General features: G+C 44.2%; 1 protein-coding gene across 1 annotated transcript in view; it reads left to right on the top strand.

Annotated features, from left to right (window-relative positions):
- The window catches only part of ryr2a (ryanodine receptor 2a (cardiac)), a gene marked incomplete at its 3' end in the record, with an annotated part of 473,963 nt that extends 460,053 nt beyond the window's left edge, over positions 1–13,910 (top strand). Inside the window, 11 exon segments of the mRNA XM_029748619.1 lie at positions 2,866–3,168; positions 3,742–3,818; positions 5,347–5,503; positions 7,034–7,120; positions 7,367–7,609; positions 8,684–8,814; positions 9,172–9,214; positions 10,432–10,565; positions 11,334–11,394; positions 11,803–11,949; positions 13,776–13,910. Of these exon segments, the coding sequence (XP_029604479.1) occupies positions 2,866–3,168; positions 3,742–3,818; positions 5,347–5,503; positions 7,034–7,120; positions 7,367–7,609; positions 8,684–8,814; positions 9,172–9,214; positions 10,432–10,565; positions 11,334–11,394; positions 11,803–11,949; positions 13,776–13,910 (1,518 nt within the window).
- Between the last annotated feature and the right edge of the window lie 4,480 nt (positions 13,911–18,390).

Here is an 18,390-nt window from a genome sequence, read left to right as displayed (position 1 = left end):
GGTGTATATTAGCTGGTGTGGTGTATATTAGCTGGTGTGGTGTATATTAGCTGGTGTGGTGTGTATTAGCTGGTGTGGTGTGTATTAGCTGGTGTGTATTAGCTGGTGTGGTGTATATTAGCTGGTGTGGTGTATATTAGCTGGTCTGGTGTATATTAGCTGGTGTATATTAGCTGGTGTGGTGTATATTAGCTGGTGTGGTGTATTTTAGCTGGTGTGGTGTATATTAGCTGGTGTGTATTAGCTGGTGTGGTGTATATTAGCTGGTGTGGTGTATATTAGCTGGTGTGGAGTGTATTAGCTGGTATGGTGTATATTAGCTGGTGTGGTGTGTAGTAGCTGGTGTGGTGTATATTAGCTGGTGTATATTAGCTGGTGTGTATTAGCTGGTGTGGTATATATTACCTGGTGTGGTGTATATTAGCTGGTGTGGTGTATATTAGCTGGTGTGGAGTGTATTAGCTGGTATGGTGTATATTAGCTGGTGTGGTGTGTAGTAGCTGGTGTGGTGTGTATTAGCTGGTGTGGTGTATATTAGCTGGTGAGTATTAGCTGGTGTGGTGTATATTAGCTGGTGTGGTGTATATTAGCTGGTGTGGTGTGTATTAGCTGGTGTGGTGTATATTAGCTGGTGTGGTGTGTATTAGCTGGTGTGGTGTATATTAGCTGGTGTACTGTATATTAGCTAGCTGGTGTACAGTATTTTACCTGGTGTGGTGTATATTAGCTGGTGTGGTGTATATTAGCTGGTGTACAGTATTTTAGCTGGTGTATAGTATTTTAGCTGGTGTGGTGTGTATTAGCCGGTGTGGTGTGTATTAGACGGTGTGGTGTATATTAGCTGGTGTGGTGTATATTAGCTGGTGTGGTGTATATTAGCCGGTGTGGTGTATATTAGCCGGTGTGGTGTGTGTTAGCCGGTGTGGTGTGTATTAGCCGGTGTGGTGTTTTTTAGCTGGTGTGGTGTATATTAGCTGGTGTATATTAGCTGGTGTGTATTAGCTGGTTTGGTGTATATTAGCTGGTGTGGTGTATATTAGCTGGTGTGGTGTGTATTAGCTGGTGTGGTGTATATTAGCTGGTGTATATTAGCTGGTGTGTATTAGCTGGTGTGGTGTATATTAGCTGGTGTGGTGTATATTAGGTGGTGTGGTGTGTATTAGCTGGTGTGGTGTATATTAGCTGGTGTGTATTAGCTGGTGTGGTGTATATTAGCTGGTGTGGTGTATATTAGCTGGTGTGGTGTGTATTAGCTGGTGTGGTGTATATTAGCTGGTGTATATTAGCTGGTGTGGTGTATATTAGCTGGTGTGGTGTGTATTAGCTGGTGTGGTGTATATTAGCTGGTGTATATTAGCTGGTGTGGTGTGTATTAGCTGGTGTGGTGTGTATTAGCTGGTGTGGTGTATATTAGCTGGTGTGGTGTGTATTAGCTGGTGTGGTGTGTATTAGCTGGTGTGGTGTATATTAGCTGGTGTATATTAGCTGGTGTGTATTAGCTGGTGTGGTGTTTATTAGCTGGTGTGTATTAGCTGGTGTGATGTATATTAGCTGGTGTGGTGTGTATTAGCTGGTGTGGTGTATATTAGCTGGTGTGGTGTATATTAGCTGGTGTATATTAGCTGGTGTGGTGTATATTAGCTGGTGTGGTGTGTATTAGCGGGTGTGGTGTATATTAGCTGGTGTATATTAGCTGGTGTGGAGTGTATTAGCTGGTATGGTGTATATTAGCTGGTGTGGTGTGTAGTAGCTGGTGTGGTGTATATTAGCTGGTGTATATTAGCTGGTGTGTATTAGCTGGTGTGGTGTATATTAGCTGGTGTGGTGTATATTAGCTGGTGTGATGTATATTAGCTGGTGTGGTGTGTATTAGCTGGTGTGGTGTATATTAGCTGGTGTGGTGTGTATTAGCTGGTGTGGTGTATATTAGCTGGTGTGGTGTGTATTAGCTGGTGTGTATTAGCTGGTGTGGTGTATACTAGCTGGTATGGTGTATGTTAGCTGGTGTGGTGTATATTAGCTGGTGTGGTGTATATTAGCTGGTGTGGTGTATATTACCTGGTGTGGTGTGTATTAGCTGGTGTATATTAGCTGGTGTAGTGTATATTACCTGGTGTGGTATATATTACCTGGTGTATATTACCTGGTGTGGTGTGTATTAGCTGGTGTATATTAGCTGGTGTGGTGTATATTACCTGGTGTGGTGTGTATTACCTGGTGTGGTATATATTAGCTGACCAAAAGTATGTGGACACCTGGTCATCCAACATCTCATTCCAAAATCATGGGCATTAATATGGAGTTGGTCCCCCCCTTTGCTGCTATAACAGCCTCTACTCTTCTGGGAAGTCTTTCCACTAGATGTTGGAACATTGCTGCGGGGACTTGCTTCCATGCAGCCACGAGAGCATTACTGAGGTCAACATTGATTTTGGGCGATTAGACCTGGTTCGTTGTCGGCATTTTAATTCATCCTCAAGGTGTTCGATGGGGTTTAGATCAGGGTTCTGCGCATTCGGGAAGGTAGCGTTCTCCTGGCATCCGCCAAACCCAGATTCCTCCGTCGGACTGCCAGATGGTGAAGCGTGATTCATCACTCCAAAGAACGCGTTTCCACTGCTCCAGAGTCCAATGGTGGCGAACTTTACGCCACTCCAGCCGACGCTTGGTGTTGCGCATGGTGATCTTAGGCTTGTGTGCGGCTGCTCGGCCGTGGAAACCCATTTCATGAAGCTCCCGACGAACAGTTTTTGTGCTGATGTTGCTTCCCGAGGCATCTCCTTTCTCCTCTCCTCTCCTCTCCTCTCCTCTCCTCTCCTCTCCTCTCCTCTCCTCTCCTCTCCTCTCCTCTCCTCTCCTCTGAAGGTGTCTGACCTGTTGGCCAACATGCCTGACCCAACCCAGGACGAGGTTCGAGAGGAGGGGGAGAAGGCGCTCTCAGCTAGACCCTCAGCTGAGGAGGAGCTAGCGGATCTGGCCCTGCCCGTGGACGGGACCGAAGTCCTCTCAGACATCTTTGGATTAGATCTGAGGAGAGGAGAAGGAGGACAGTATAAGATAACTGCTCACAACCCCAACGCCAGTCTGACTGATCTGCTTAACTCTCCAGTCCCTTCCTCTCCTGTCCCTGCTACCTCACCGTCCCCGGAACTGAGAAGAAGGCACCAGGTAATGTCATTTTACAGGCCCACCCCTTCTCTCTCTGTCTCTCTCTCTCTCACTCTGTCCCCCCCTCTCTCTCTCTCACTCTGTCCCCCTCTCTCTCTCTCTCTCTCTCTCACTCTGTCCCCCTCTCTCTCTCTCTCCCTCTCTGTCTGTCTGTTTGTCTGTCCGTCTCTCTCTCTCTCTCTCTCCCTCCTCCCTGGACCATTGCTTTCCCAGCAAGAAGAGACATTAGGGTCTCCATAGTGTGGGCCTGCCTGGACTCCCACCACTCTAACACATTATCTACACATTACCACGACTGAGTGTTTCTGCTCTGTCTCTGTGTCCCTCTCCCCCTCCCTGCCTGGACTCCCACCACTCTAACACATTATCTACACATTACCACGACTCTGTCTCTCTGTCTCTGTGTCTCTCTCCCACTCCCTCCCTCCCTCCCTGCCTGGACTCCCACCCCTCTAACACATTATCTACACATGACCACGACTGAGTGTTTCTGCTCTGTGTTGATAAGACTGCTCTGCCCCCTTGATGTTTTCACTGTTGTTCTGTGATGTGGTGCGTTTCTGCACGTTTTAGGCTAAGAGTCCTTCAGAGGAAGAGAGGACAGGGACTGAGGAAACCAAGGAGGCCAAGTCAGAGCCGGAGAAAGCAGAGTATGTACCACTTCCCCTTCCTCTGTTACTTCTGGTGTGTTCATCTGAAATACGGCAGTTGTCAGGAGCGTTGTAAAAAGTGGACCAAGGCGCAGCGGGTATCGTGCTCATCTTCCTTATTTATTTGGACAAACGTGAACACTTTAACAAACAACGACGAAAAACAGTCCTGTAAGGCTACACAGCTATACATGGAACAACTACCCACAAACACAGTGACAAAAAAAAAAAAAACTACTTAAATATGGCCTCCAATTAGAAGCAGCGAAGAACAGCTGCTTCCAATTGAAGGCCAAACCAAAACCTGAACATAGAAATAGACTAAATAGACATTCAAACGTAGAAATAGACAACATAGAACATTACCCAAAAAACCCAAGACACATAAATCAAACACACCCCTGCCACGTCCTGACCATACTATAATAACAAAATGTCCCCTTATACTGGTCAGGACGTGACAGCAGTTGAACATAATGAAACTAAGTTGATCATGAAAGAGCGCTTATTATTACAATGTAAAAGAATGTAACAACAAACAGCTGTAAACACTGGACTCGCTCTGCTGCTTCTGTTAACTGAAGCTGGAGACTCATATCTCCCTCACTAACTTTAAGCACCAGCTGTCAGAGCAGCTCACAGATCACTGCACCTGTACATAGCTCATCTGTAAATAGCCCATCCAACTACTTCATCCCCATACTGTTAATTATTTATTTTGCTCCTTCGCACCCCAGTATCTCTACTTGCACATTCATCTTCTGCACATCTATCACTCCAGTGTTTAATTGCTGTCACGTCCTGGCCAGTATAGGGTTAATTAGTATTGTAGTTTGGTCAGGACGTGACAGAGGGTATTTGTTTTATGTGGTTCGGGGTGGTGTGTTTTTGTTTAAGGGCATTTGGTTTAAGTATTCCGGGGTTTTTGGGTACTGTTTGGTGTTCTGGTATTCTATGTCTAGTCTAGTATGTCTGTTTCTATGTCTGGTTAATTGGGGTTGGGACTCTAAGTTCAAGGCAGGTGTTGTCTATCTGCCTTTGATTGAGAGTCCCATATATGAGGGTGTGTTTGTGTTTGATGTTGTGGGTGATTGTTCTGTGTTCAGCCCTAGGCTTTGCCAGACTGTTTTGTTGTTCGTTCGCTTTCGTGGTTTGTTTGTTTTGGAGTGTTCTTTTGATTGTTAAATAAAAGTCAAAATGAGCATACACGTACCTGCTGCATTTTGGTCCTCATTCACCGACGACAACCGTGACAATTGCTATATTGTAATTACTTCGCCACTACGGCCTATTTATTGCCTTAGCTCCTTACTTCATTTGCACTCACTGTATATAGACCTTTTCTATTGTGTTATTGACTGTATGTTTTGTTTATTCCATGTGTTGTTGTTTGTGTCGCACTGCTTTGCTTTATCTTGACCAGGTCGCAGTTGTAAATGAGAACTTGTTCTCAACTAGCCTACCTGGTTAAATAAAGGTGAAATAAAATAAAATAAATAAAAAATAACTGATTGTTCCTGCCGTCCAGGGGAGTGGATGGAGAGAAGCAGGAGGAGGAGGAGAGGAGGAAGGAGGAGAAGCCGAAAGCTAAAGTGAGACAGCACCACACCTCCAAGTCTGATGAGCATGACATGCAGGAGTCTGCCTTCTGGAAGAAAATCATCGCCTATCAGAGGAAGCTGCTGGTATGATACACGCGCGCGCGCACACGCACGCACGCACGCACGCACGCACGCACGCACGCACGCACGCACACACACACACACAGACAGACAGACAGACAGACAGACAGACAGACAGACAGACAGACAGAGCTAATGTATATTAAATCCACCCCCTCTATCAGCCACCCACCCCCTCTATCAGCCACCCCCTCTATCAGCCAGCCCACTCCCTCTATTAGCCCCTCACCCCCCCTCTATCAGCCACGCCACCCCACCCCCTCTATCAGCCACCCCACCCCCCCTCTATCAGCCACCCCACCCCCTCTATCAGCCACTCCACCCCCTCTATCAGCCACCCCACCCCTCTATCTGCCACCCCACCCCCCTCTATCAGCCACCCACCCCCCTCTATCAGGCACCCCCCCTTCTATCAGCCACCACACTCCCTCTATTAGCCCCTCACCCCCTCTATCAGCCACCCCACCCACTCTATCAGCCACCCCACCCCCTCTATCAGCCCCCCCACCCCCTCGATCAGCCACCCCACCCCCTCTATCAGCCACCCCACCCCCCTCTAACAGCCACCCCACCCCCTCTATCAGCCACCCCACCCCCTCTATCAGCCACCCCACCCCCTCTATCAGCCACCCCACCCCTTCTATCAGCCACCCCACCCCCCGCTATCAGCCACCCCGCCCCCCTCTATCAGCCACCCCCCCTTCTATCAGCCACCCCACTCCCTCTATCAGCCACACCACCCCCTCTATCAGCCACTCCACTCCTCTATCAGCCACACCACCCCCTCTATCAGCCACCCCACCCCCTCTATCAGCCACCCCACCCCCTCTATCAGCCACTCCACTCCTCTATCAGCCACACCACCCCCTCTATCAGCCACCCCACCCCCTCTATCAGCCACTCCACCCCCTCTATCAGCCACTCCACTCCTCTATCAGCCACTCCACCCCCTCTATCAGCCCCCCCACCCCCTCTATCAGCCATTCCACCCCCTCTATCAGCCACGCCACCCCCTCTATCAGCCACCCCACCCCCTCTATCAGCCACTCCACCCCCTCTGTCAGCCACGCCACCCCCTCTATCAGTCACCCCACCCCCTCTGTCAGCCACGCCACCCCCTCTATCAGCCACGCTCTCCTCTATCAGCCACGCCACCCCCCTCTATCACCCACGCCACCCCCTCTATCAGCCACGCTCTCCTCTATCAGCCACGCCACCCCCTCTATCAGCCACGCTCTCCTCTATCAGCCACTCCACCCCCCTCTATCAGCCACACCACCCCCTCTATCAGCCACACCGCCCCCTCTATCAGCCACGCTCTCCTCTATCAGCCACGCCACCCCCTCTATCAGCCACGCTCTCCTCTATCAGCCACCCCACCCCCCCCCTATCAGCCACGCTCTCCTCTATCAGCCACTCCACCCCCTCTATCAGCCACACCACCCCCTCTATCAGCCACTCCACTCCTCTATCAGCCACGCTCTCCTTCACAAACATCTCATCAATGTTTTGTGATTTAACTTTTTTTTCTAGAACTATTTTGCTCGGAACTTCTACAACATGAGAATGCTGGCGTTGTTTGTGGCCTTCGCGATTAACTTCATCCTCCTCTTCTACAAGGTAATCACAACCTGTAGAAAGTAGCTAGCTTTACGAGTTTACCCACCCCATGGATACCTCTGGGGATGCTGCTGCTGAAGGGTTCCTGGGTGGGGGAGAACATTGGCGGGGATAGATCTCTCCAACAATATATATTTTAGTAATACATTTTCTATGGATTATATTCATCAGGATCCAGCTACTCGCTGTTTATAGTCGTTTTAGAGTGAGCCCATGGTTTATTGTTCCCCCCTCACCCTCCTCCAGGTGTCGTCCTCCTCAGCAGTGATGCCTGAAAGCAGAAGGCCCCGGGCAGGCAGCAGTGTGCGGTGGGACCCTGTGATGGAGGGTAGTAGCCCCCAGGAGCCTCAAAACCCCCAGCAGGGCCCTGTGTTTGTCCACTTTGTGCTGGAGGAGAGCACCGGATACATGGAGCCCACCCTGCGTATCCTGGCCATCCTACACACTGTCATCTCCTTCTGCTGCATCATAGGATACTACTGCCTCAAGGTAGGATACTGCTGTTACTACTGTCTCAAGGTAGGATACTACTGCTGTCTCAAGGTAGGATACCGCTGCCTCAAGGTAGGATACTGCTGCCTCAAGGTAGGATACTGCTGTTACTACTGTCTCAAGGTAGGATACTACTGCCTCAAGGTAGGTTACTGCTGTTACTACTGCCTCAAGGTAGGATACTGCTGCCTCAAGGTAGGATCCTGCTGTTACTACTGCCTCAAGGTAGGATACTGCTGTTACTACTGCCTCAAGGTAGGATCTGCTGTTACTACTTCCTCAAGGTAGGATTCTGCTGTTACTACTTCCTCAAGGTAGGATACTGCTGTTACTACTGCCTCAAGGTAGGATACTGCTGTTACTACTGCCTCAAGGTAGGATACTGCTGTTACTACTGGCTCAAGGTAGGATAGTGCTGTTACTACTGCCTCAAGGTAGGATACTACTTCCTCAAGGTAGGATACTGCTGTTACTACTGCCTCAAGGTAGGATAGTGCTGTTACTACTGCCTCAAGGTAGGATACTGCTGTTACTACTTTCTCAAGGTAGGATACTGCTGTTACTACTGCCTCCAGGTAGGTTCCTACTGCCTCCAGGTGGGTTACTGCTGCCTCCAGGTAGGTTCCTACTGCCTCCAGGTAGGTTCCTACTGCCTCCAGGTAGGTTTCTACTGCCTCCAGGTGGGTTCCTACTGCCTCCAGGTAGGTTCCTACTGCCTCCAGGTAGGTTTCTACTGCCTCCAGGTGGGTTACTACTGCCTCCAGGTGGGTTACTACTGTCTCCAGGTAGGTTCCTACTGTCTCCAGGTAGGTTCCTACTGCCTCCAGGTGGGTTACTACTGCCTCCAGGTGGGTTACTACTGTCTCCAGGTAGGTTCCTACTGTCTCCAGGTAGGTTCCTACTGTCTCCAGGTGGGTTACTACTGCCTCCAGGTGGGTTACTACTGCCTCCAGGTGGGTTACTACTGCCTCCAGGTAGGTTTCTACTGCCTCCAGGTAGGTTTCTACTGCCTCCAGGTGCAGTTCTCCACCTCTCTGACCAACCCTTCCTCCGCGCCTGTTTACCCACCAGGTCCCGTTGGTGATCTTCAAGCGTGAGAAGGAGGTGGCGAGGAAGCTGGAGTTCGACGGTCTCTACATCACGGAGCAGCCGTCGGAGGACGACATTAAAGGCCAGTGGGACAGACTGGTGATTAACACTGGGTAAGTCCCCTGTTACCGCTCACAGTTACCGCTCAGTTCATTATCACAGCCTCAGCTATTACCGCAGAGCTATTACAGCATGGTCCGGGTCCACGGAGGCCACAGGCTGGGCTAATTGTCCTCCTAAATGTTTAAATGTCAAACGTAACGATCACGCTCGTCTCGCAGTGATGATGCTTTGACCCTGCAGCTCTATTGATCGCATATTAATGATATAGAGAAATGAATGAAACCGTTTTCGTTAGTCCAGTCCATCGCTGGATAATGTACTCTGTATAGACTGAGCATTGTGGATAATAGTTTTTGTTTGGAGGATGTTGATTAGTAATGTAATGTACTTTGGTTTTTGATTTTCAGATCGTTTCCAAACAACTACTGGGATAAGTTTGTGAAGAGGAAGGTAGGTCTGAATTCATATTCACTGAAGTCTCTCAATGATATACATTTAGCTCTACGTCAGTGACCTGTTTAGAACCAGTTTACAACATATTTAGAACCAGTTTAGAACCAGTTTACAACATATTTAGAACCAGTTTAGAACCAGTTTACAACATATTTAGAACCAGTTTAGAACCTGTTTAGAACCAGTTTACAACATATTTAGAACCAGTTTAGAACCAGTTTAGAACCTGTTTAGAATCAGTTTACAACATATTTAGAACCTGTTTAGAACCAGTTTACAACCTGTTTAGAACCAGTTTAGAGCCTATTTAGAACCTGTTTAGAACCAGTTTACAACATATTTAGAACCAGTTTACAACATATTTAGAACCAGTTTAGAACCAGTTTACAACATATTTAGAACCAGTTTAGAACCAGTTTACAACATATTTAGAACCAGTTTAGAACCAGTTTACAACATATTTAGAACCAGTTTAGAACCAGTTTAGAACCTGTTTAGAATCAGTTTACAACATATTTAGAACCTGTTTAGAACCAGTTTACAACCTGTTTAGAACCAGTTTAGAACCTATTTAGAACCTGTTTAGAACCAGTTTACAACATATTTAGAACCAGTTTACAACATATTTAGAACCAGTTTGGAACCTGTTTAGAACCTGTTTAGAACCAGTTTAGAACCTGTTTAGAACCTGTTTAGAACATATTTAGAACCAGTTTACAACATATTTAGAACCAGTTTAGAACCTGTTTAGAACCTGTTTAGAACCAGTTTAGAACCTGTTTAGGACCTGTTTAGGACCTGTTTAGAACCTGTTTAGAACCTGTTTACAACATATTTAGAACCAGTTTAGAACCAGTTTAGGACCAGTTTAGGACCAGTTTAGAACCAGTTAAGAACCTGTTTAGAACCTGTTTAGAACCAGTTTAGAACCTGTTTAGAACCTGTTTAGGACCTGTTTAGAACCTGTTTATAACATATTTAGAACCAGTTTAGAACCTGTTTAGAACCTGTTTAGAACCAGTTTACAACATATTTAGAACCAGTTTAGAACCTGTTTAGAACCTGTTTAGGACCTGTTTAGAACCAGTTTAGAACCTGTTTAGGACCAGTTTAGAACCGGTTTAGGACCAGTTTAGAACCTGTTTAGAACCAGTTTAGAACCTGTTTAGAATATATTAGAACAGCAGAGTGAAGCTGTGTGGTTATCCCTGCAGGTGATGGATAAGTATGGAGAGTTCTACGGCCATGACCGCATCAGTGAGCTGCTGGGCATGGACAAGGCTGCTCTGGACTTCAGCGACGCCCAAGAGAAGAAGAAACCCAAGAAGGACAGCTCGTTAGCCGCAGTGTGAGTCTGGGGGTGGGGGGGACAGAGCCGGGTAGGGGGCTGGTGGTGATGACAGGGGAGGGGGAGGGTTTGGAGGGATGGGTGGGGAGCATTTCGCTACACCCACAATGACATCTGCTAAATATGTGTATGTGACCAATACAATTGAATTTGATTTGGGTGTCCCTGACAGTGCCTGTTGGACCGTTCAAAGCCCACGCATTGAACTAAGATCATTAAAGCTCACAGACGGGGAATCTTACTCTACGTTAGAGAGAACGAAACATCTAATTCCACCTTCTAAAATGTGCATCTTTCTCTCTCCCTGTTGTTCATATGGAGGAAGCTTCCTCTGAAGCCAATAGAGTGAGAGGTGTTTTTTTGAAAGCTGTTCTCCTAATGTTTTAAGTGTTTCAGTTGGAAGATGGTTGTAATGACCAATCGCTGTACAGGACGGTGGCAGCAGGACCAATCACTGTACAGGATGGTGGCAGCAGAACCAATCATTGTACAGGATGGTGGCAGCAGGAGGCCTGATCGATGACAAATACACCCCAACATCAATCCTGTTGTTTTGTCTTCTCTCTCCTGGTCTGTTACAGATTAAACTCTGTTGATGATGTCTTCTCTCTCCTGTCTCCCCTGGTCTGTTACAGATTAAACTCTGTTGATGATGTCTTCTCTCCTGGTCTGTTACAGATTAAACTGTGTTGATGATGTCTTCTCTCTCCTGGTCTGTTACAGATTAAACTGTGTTGATGATGTCTTCTCTCTCCTGGTCTGTTACAGATTAAACTCTGTTGATGTGAAGTACCAGATCTGGAAACTAGGAGTCGTCTTCACAGACAATGTAAATAAAGACTTCTTTCATCCTGCTAAGTAACTTTAACAGCTTATTTAATATACAATAATACACGTTAACATTTTAGTCATTTAGCAGACGCCCTTATCCAGGGTGATTTACAGTAGTGAATGCATACATTTCATTTCATTTCATGCATTTTTTTTTCTGTGCTGGCCCCCCCCCCGTGGGAATCGAACCCACAAACCTGGCGTTGCAAACACCCTGCTCTACCAACTGAGCCACAGGGAAGACATTTTATATGCCACTCTTCTTCTTCATGTTCTTCATCTTCTTCATCGTCATCTTCTACCTGACCCCTGCAGTCGTTCCTGTACCTGGCTTGGTACATGACCATGTCCATCCTGGGTCACTATAACATCTTCTTCTTCGTCATCTTCTACCTGACCCCTGCAGTCGTTCCTGTACCTGGCTTGGTATATGACCATGTCCATCCTGGGTCACTATAACAACTTCTTCTTCGCCGCTCATCTCCTGGACATCGCCATGGGCTTCAAGACCCTCCGTACCATCCTGTCTTCTGTCACGCACAACGGCAAACAGGTACTGTCTCTGCACTTGGCTTTATCACTATGTCTGCACTTACTTAGCATTCTACAAACCACTGTCTAAAGATACAATATGTTACTGTAGGTACATTCACAATATATTACTGTAGATACATACAGTGTCTAAAAATACAATATGTTACTGTAGATACATACAGTGTCTAAAGATACAATATGTTACTGTAGGTACATACAGTGTCTAAAGATACAATATGTTACTGTAGGTACATACAGTGTCTAAAGATACAATATGTTACTGTAGGTACATTCACAATATGTTACTGTAGATACATACAGTGTCTAAAAATACAATATGTTACTGTAGATACATACAGTGTCTAAAGATACAATATGTTACTGTAGGTACATACAGTGTCTAAAGATACAATATGTTACTGTAGGTACATTCACAATATGTTACTGTAGATACATACAGTGTCTAAAAATACAATATGTTACTGTAGATACATACACACTATATTACTGTAGATACATACAGTGTCTAAAGATACAATATGTTACTGTAGATACATTCACAATATATTACTGTAGATACATACAGTGTCTAAAAATACAATATGTTACTGTAACTAATTCACAATATATTACTGTAGATACATACAGTGTCTAAAGATACAATATATTACTGTAGATACATGCAGTGTCTAAGAAGGCTAGCAGTTTTTTGGGGTGGTATGATATTTATGCCTCTACAACTTTCTCACTCATCATTATTCACCATTTATTCATAATTATAAAGGTGTTTACGTTAGTTGGATGACTACAGATATAAATGCAAAGCGTTTCTTAGTGGAGGAATGGTCTAAGATCCCTCCCAATGTGTTCGACAACATAAGGCTCAGTGCCGTTATCCTCACAAGGTAAGGTATTGAAAACAAGGGGTGACAATAATTTTGCCCCCTACTATTTTGAGAATAAAAAGTATTACTTGTTAAACAAAATCTTTTTCTAAAATCTTTTTTATTTTTCTAAAATCTTTTTGCAATTGTGTTAGAGTAAAATAATATATTTCCATGGTGGCTTTCAACTTCTTCACTAAAAATGACCTCTCTCTCTCTCTGCCTCTCTGTCTCTCTCTCTCTCCCTCTCTCTCTCTTTCGCTCTCTCTCTCTGTCTCTCTCTCTGCCTCTCTGTCTCTCTCTCTCCCTCTCTCTCTTTCGCTCTCTCTCTGTCTCTCTCTCTTTTTCTCTCTCTCTCTCTCTTTTTCTCTCTCTCTCTTTCTCTCGCTCTCTCTCTCTGTCTCTCTCTCTCTCTCTCTCTCTCTGCCTCTCTGTCTCTCTCTCTCCCTCTCTCTCTTTCGCTCTCTCTCTCTGTCTCTCTCTCTCTTTTTCTCTCTCTCTCTCTCTTTTTCTCTCTCTCTCTCTCTCTTTTTCTCTCTCTCTCTTTCTCTCGCTCTCTCTCTCTGTCTCTCTCTCTCTTTTTCTCTCTCTCTCTCTCTTTTTCTCTCTCTCTTTTTCTCTATCTCTGTTTTTCTCTCTCTCTTTTTCTCTCTCTTTCTCTCGCTCTCTTTCTCTCTTTCTCTCTCTCGCTCTCTTTCTCTCTTTCTCTCTCTCTCTCTCTCTTTCTCTCTCTCTCTCTCTCTCTCTGTCTCTCTCTCTCTCTGTCTCTCTCGCTCTCTGTCTCTCTCTCTCTGTCTCTCTGTCTTTCTGTCTCTCTCTCTCTCTCTCTCTCTCTGTCTCTCTCTCTCTCTCTCTCTCTCTGTCTCTCTCTCTCTCTCTCTGTCTGTCTCTTTTTCTCTCTCTCTCGCTCTCTTTCTCTCGCTCTCTCTCTTTGTCTCTCTCTCTCTCTCTCCCTGCCCAGCTGGTTCTGACAGTAGGACTGCTGGCTGTGGTGGTGTACCTCTACACGGTGGTTGCGTTCAACTTCTTCAGGAAGTTCTACAATAGAGGGGAAGAGGGAGAGACCCCGGACATGAAGTGTGATGACATGCTCACAGTGAGTAGTCAAACCTGAGCCTGTATTCACAAAGAGTCTCAAAGTCCGTGTGCTGATCTACAATCAGTTTGGCTTTTAGATCACGCTGAATCAGATTATATAGACAAGGAGGACCTGATCTACAATCAGTTTGGCTTTTAGATCACGCTGAATCAGATTATATAGACAAGGAGGACCTGATCTACAATCAGTTTGGCTTTTAGATCACACTGAATCACATTATACAGACAAGGAGGACCTGATCTACAATCAGTTTGGCTTTTAGATCACACTGAATCAGATTATACAGACAAGGAGGACCTGATTCTAGATCAGTTATGTCTTTTAGATCACACTGAATCAGATTATATAGACAAGGAGGACCTGATCTACAATCAGTTTTGTCTTTTAGATCACGCTGAATCAGATTATATAGACAAGGAGGACCTGATCTACAATCAGTTTTGTCTTTTAGATCACGCTGAATCAGATTATATAGACAAGGAGGACCTGATCTACAATCAGTTTGTCTTTTAGATCACGCTGAATCAGATTATATAGACAATGAGGACCTGATCCTAGATCAGTTTGGCTTTTAGATCACGCTGAATCAGATTATATAGACAAGGAGGACCTGATCCTCAATCAGTTTTGTCTTTTAGATCACACTGAATCAGATTATGTAGACAAGGAGGACCTGATCTTAGATCAGTTTTGTCTTCTAGATCACACTGAATCAGATTATATAGACAAGGAGGACCTGATCCTAGATCAGCACTGACTTCATTGTAAACAACACAGTATCATCTCTGAACGTGTTAGTCACTGTAAGAAGTGTGATTGACCTCCCTCATACAGCTACAGCTGCCCTCCATTTCAGTCACAAGTTCTATATACTTTATCCTCCTTCATGTCGACCTGATTGCCGTGCAGACGCAGGCAGAGCTGTGATGAACGCGGTTCCGTTAAACTAAAGGGCTAATTAAACACTAGTTGCCTGGGATGCAGCTGCTAATCGCCTAGTATTCCCTGACACGGTGAGACAGAGAAAAGGTGGGGTCAGAACGAGGTCTGCTGATTGGCTGGGCCAGGTCTAATTAGCCCCAGATGTAATGGACACGGAATAAAGATTTGGGACCCTATCCCCTATATAGTGCACTACTGTTGAGTCCTATACGGGCCTAAAGTAGTGCACTAAAGTGGTAATCGGTTGCCATTTGGGAAACTCAGAGGCTGAGCAATGCCTTAATTACCTATTCTACTGTGGTCGTATTGGCAGGAGCACAGCCATCAGAGCCCATCAGAATGAACCGTTCATGTGTGGAAAATCCCAAATTGTTTGCATAGTCAACTTACACACACTTACCCCACTCAGACATGCCACCAGGGGTCTTTTCACAGTCCCTAAAATCCAGAACAAATTCAAGAAAGCGAACAGTATTACATAGAGCCAGTATTGCATGGAACTTCCTTCTATCTCATATTGCTCAAATAAACAGCAAACCTGGTTTCAAAAAACAGGTAAAGCAACACCTCGCGGCACAACGCCTCTCCCCTATTGGACCCAGATAGTTTGTGTGTATGTATTGATATATGTAGGCTATTGGACCTAGATAGTCTGTGTGTATGTATTGATATATGTAGGCTATTGGACCCAGATAGTTTGTGTGTATGTATTGATATATGTAGGCTATTGGACCTAGATAGTTTGTGTGTATGTATTGATATATGTAGGCTATTGGACCTAGATAGTTTGTGTGTATGTATTGATATATGTAGGCTATTGGACCTAGATAGTTTGTGTGTATGTATTGATATATGTAGGCTATTGGACCTAGATAGTTTGTGTGTATGTATTGATATATGTAGGCTATTGGACCCAGATAGTTTGTGTGTATGTATTGATATATGTAGGCTATTGGACCTAGATAGTTTGTGTGTATGTATTGATATATGTAGGCTACGTGTGCCTTCGATTTTTTTGTATTACGTAGTTCTGTTCTTGTCTATTAATGTTCTGTATTATGTTTCATGTTCTGTGTGGAACCCCAGGAAGAGTAGCTGCTGCTTTCACAGCAGCTAATGGAGGATCCTAATAAAATAGCCAAATAGCAAACCACAAAATAACACTTCTTCATCCGTATCTCTGATGACGAGGTTATATTAAAAATTCAAACATCAATTCATGTCTCAGGTGATGTCTGGTAAGAGTTTACAATTTGGGAATTGGTAGAACTTCCTTCTTGAAACATTATGGGGTCAGGTTATAATGTAACTGTCAGGTTGTAATGTATCTGTCAGGTTGTAATGTAACTGTCAGGTTGTAATGTATCTGTCAGGTTATAATGTATCTGTCAGGTTATAATGTAACTGTCAGGTTGTAATGTAACTGTCAGGTTGTCAGGTTGTAATGTAACTGTCAGGTTGTAATGTAACTGTCAGGTTGTAATGTATCTGTCAGGTTGTAATGTAACTGTCAGGTTATAATGTATCTGTCAGGTTATAATGTAACTGTCAGGTTATAATGTATCTGTCAGGTTATAATGTAACTGTCAGGTTGTAATGTAACTGTCAGGTTGTAATGTAACTGTCAGGTTGTCAGGTTGTAATGTAACTGTCAGGTTGTAATGTAACTGTCAGGTTATAATGTAACTGTCAGGTTATAATGTAACTGTCAGGTTGTAATGTAACTGTCAGGTTGTAATGTAACTGTCAGGTTATAATGTAACTGTCAGGTTGTAATGTAACTGTCAGGTTGTAATGTAACTGTCAGGTTGTAATGTATCTGTCAGGTTGTAATGTAACTGTCAGGTTGTCAGGTTATAATGTAACTGTCAGGTTGTAATGTAACTGTCAGGTTGTCAGGTTGTAATGTATCTGTCAGGTTGTAATGTAACTGTCAGGTTGTCAGGTTGTAATGTAACTGTCAGGTTGTAATGTATCTGTCAGGTTATAATGTATCTGTCAGGTTGTAATGTATCTGTCAGGTTGTAATGTAACTGTCAGGTTATAATGTAACTGTCAGGTTGTAATGTAACTGTCAGGTTGTCAGGTTGTAATGTATCTGTCAGGTTGTAATGTATCTGTCAGGTTGTAATGTAACTGTCAGGTTGTAATGTAACTGTCAGGTTGTAATGTAACTGTCAGGTTGTAATGTAACTGTCAGGTTGTCAGGTTGTAATGTAACTGTCAGGTTGTAATGTAACTGTCAGGTTGTAATGTAACTGTCAGGTTGTAATGTATCTGTCAGGTTGTCAGGTTGTAATGTAACTGTCAGGTTGTAATGTAACTGTCAGGTTGTAATGTAACTGTCAGGTTGTCAGGTTGTAATAACTGTCAGGTTGTAATGTAACTGTCAGGTTGTAATGTAACTGTCAGGTTGTAATGTAACTGTCAGGTTGTCAGGTTGTAATGTAACTGTCAGGTTGTAATGTAACTGTCAGGTTGTAATGTAACTGTCAGGTTATAATGTAACTGTCAGGTTATAATGTAACTGTCAGGTTATAATGTAACTGTCAGGTTATAATGTAACTGTCAGGTTATAATGTAACTGTCAGGTTGTAATGTAACTGTCAGGTTGTAATGTAACTGTCAGGTTATAATGTATCTGTCAGGTTGTAATGTATCTGTCAGGTTGTAATGTATCTGTCAGGTTATAATGTAACTGTCAGGTTGTAATGTATCTGTCAGGTTGTAATGTAACTGTCAGGTTATAATGTAACTGTCAGGTTATAATGTATCTGTCAGGTTGTAATGTAACTGTCAGGTTATAATGTAACTGTCGGTTGTCAGGTTGTCAGGTTGTAATGTAACTGTCAGGTTATAATGTAACTGTCAGGTTATAATGTAACTGTCAGGTTATAATGTAACTGTCAGGTTATAATGTAACTGTCAGGTTGTCAGGTTGTAATGTAACTGTCAGGTTGTAATGTATCTGTCAGGTTGTAATGTAACTGTCAGGTTGTCAGGTTGTAATGTAACTGTCAGGTTGTAATGTAACTGTCAGGTTATAATGTAACTGTCAGGTTGTCAGGTTGTAATGTAACTGTCAGGTTGTAATGTAACTGTCAGGTTGTAATGTAACTGTCAGGTTATAATGTAACTGTCAGGTTGTCAGGTTGTAATGTAACTGTCAGGTTATAATGTAACTGTCAGGTTATAATGTAACTGTCAGGTTGTCAGGTTATAATGTAACTGTCAGGTTGTCAGGTTATAATGTAACTGTCAGGTTGTAATGTAACTGTCAGGTTGTCAGGTTGTAATGTAACTGTCAGGTTATAATGTAACTGTCAGGTTGTAATGTAACTGTCAGGTTGTAATGTAACTGTCAGGTTGTCAGGTTATAATGTAACTGTCAGGTTGTAATGTAACTGTCAGGTTGTAATGTAACTGTCAGGTTATAATGTAACTGTCAGGTTGTAATGTAACTGTCAGGTTATAATGTAACTGTCAGGTTGTAAGGTAACTGTCAGGTTATAATGTAACTGTCAGGTTGTAATGT

The sequence above is a fragment of the Salmo trutta genome, unplaced genomic scaffold (assembly GCF_901001165.1).
Source record: "Salmo trutta unplaced genomic scaffold, fSalTru1.1, whole genome shotgun sequence".
NCBI lineage: Eukaryota > Metazoa > Chordata > Actinopteri > Salmoniformes > Salmonidae > Salmo > Salmo trutta.
The sequence above is the reverse complement of the archived record's forward strand: the minus strand, read 5'-3'. Positions and strand labels throughout refer to the sequence as shown.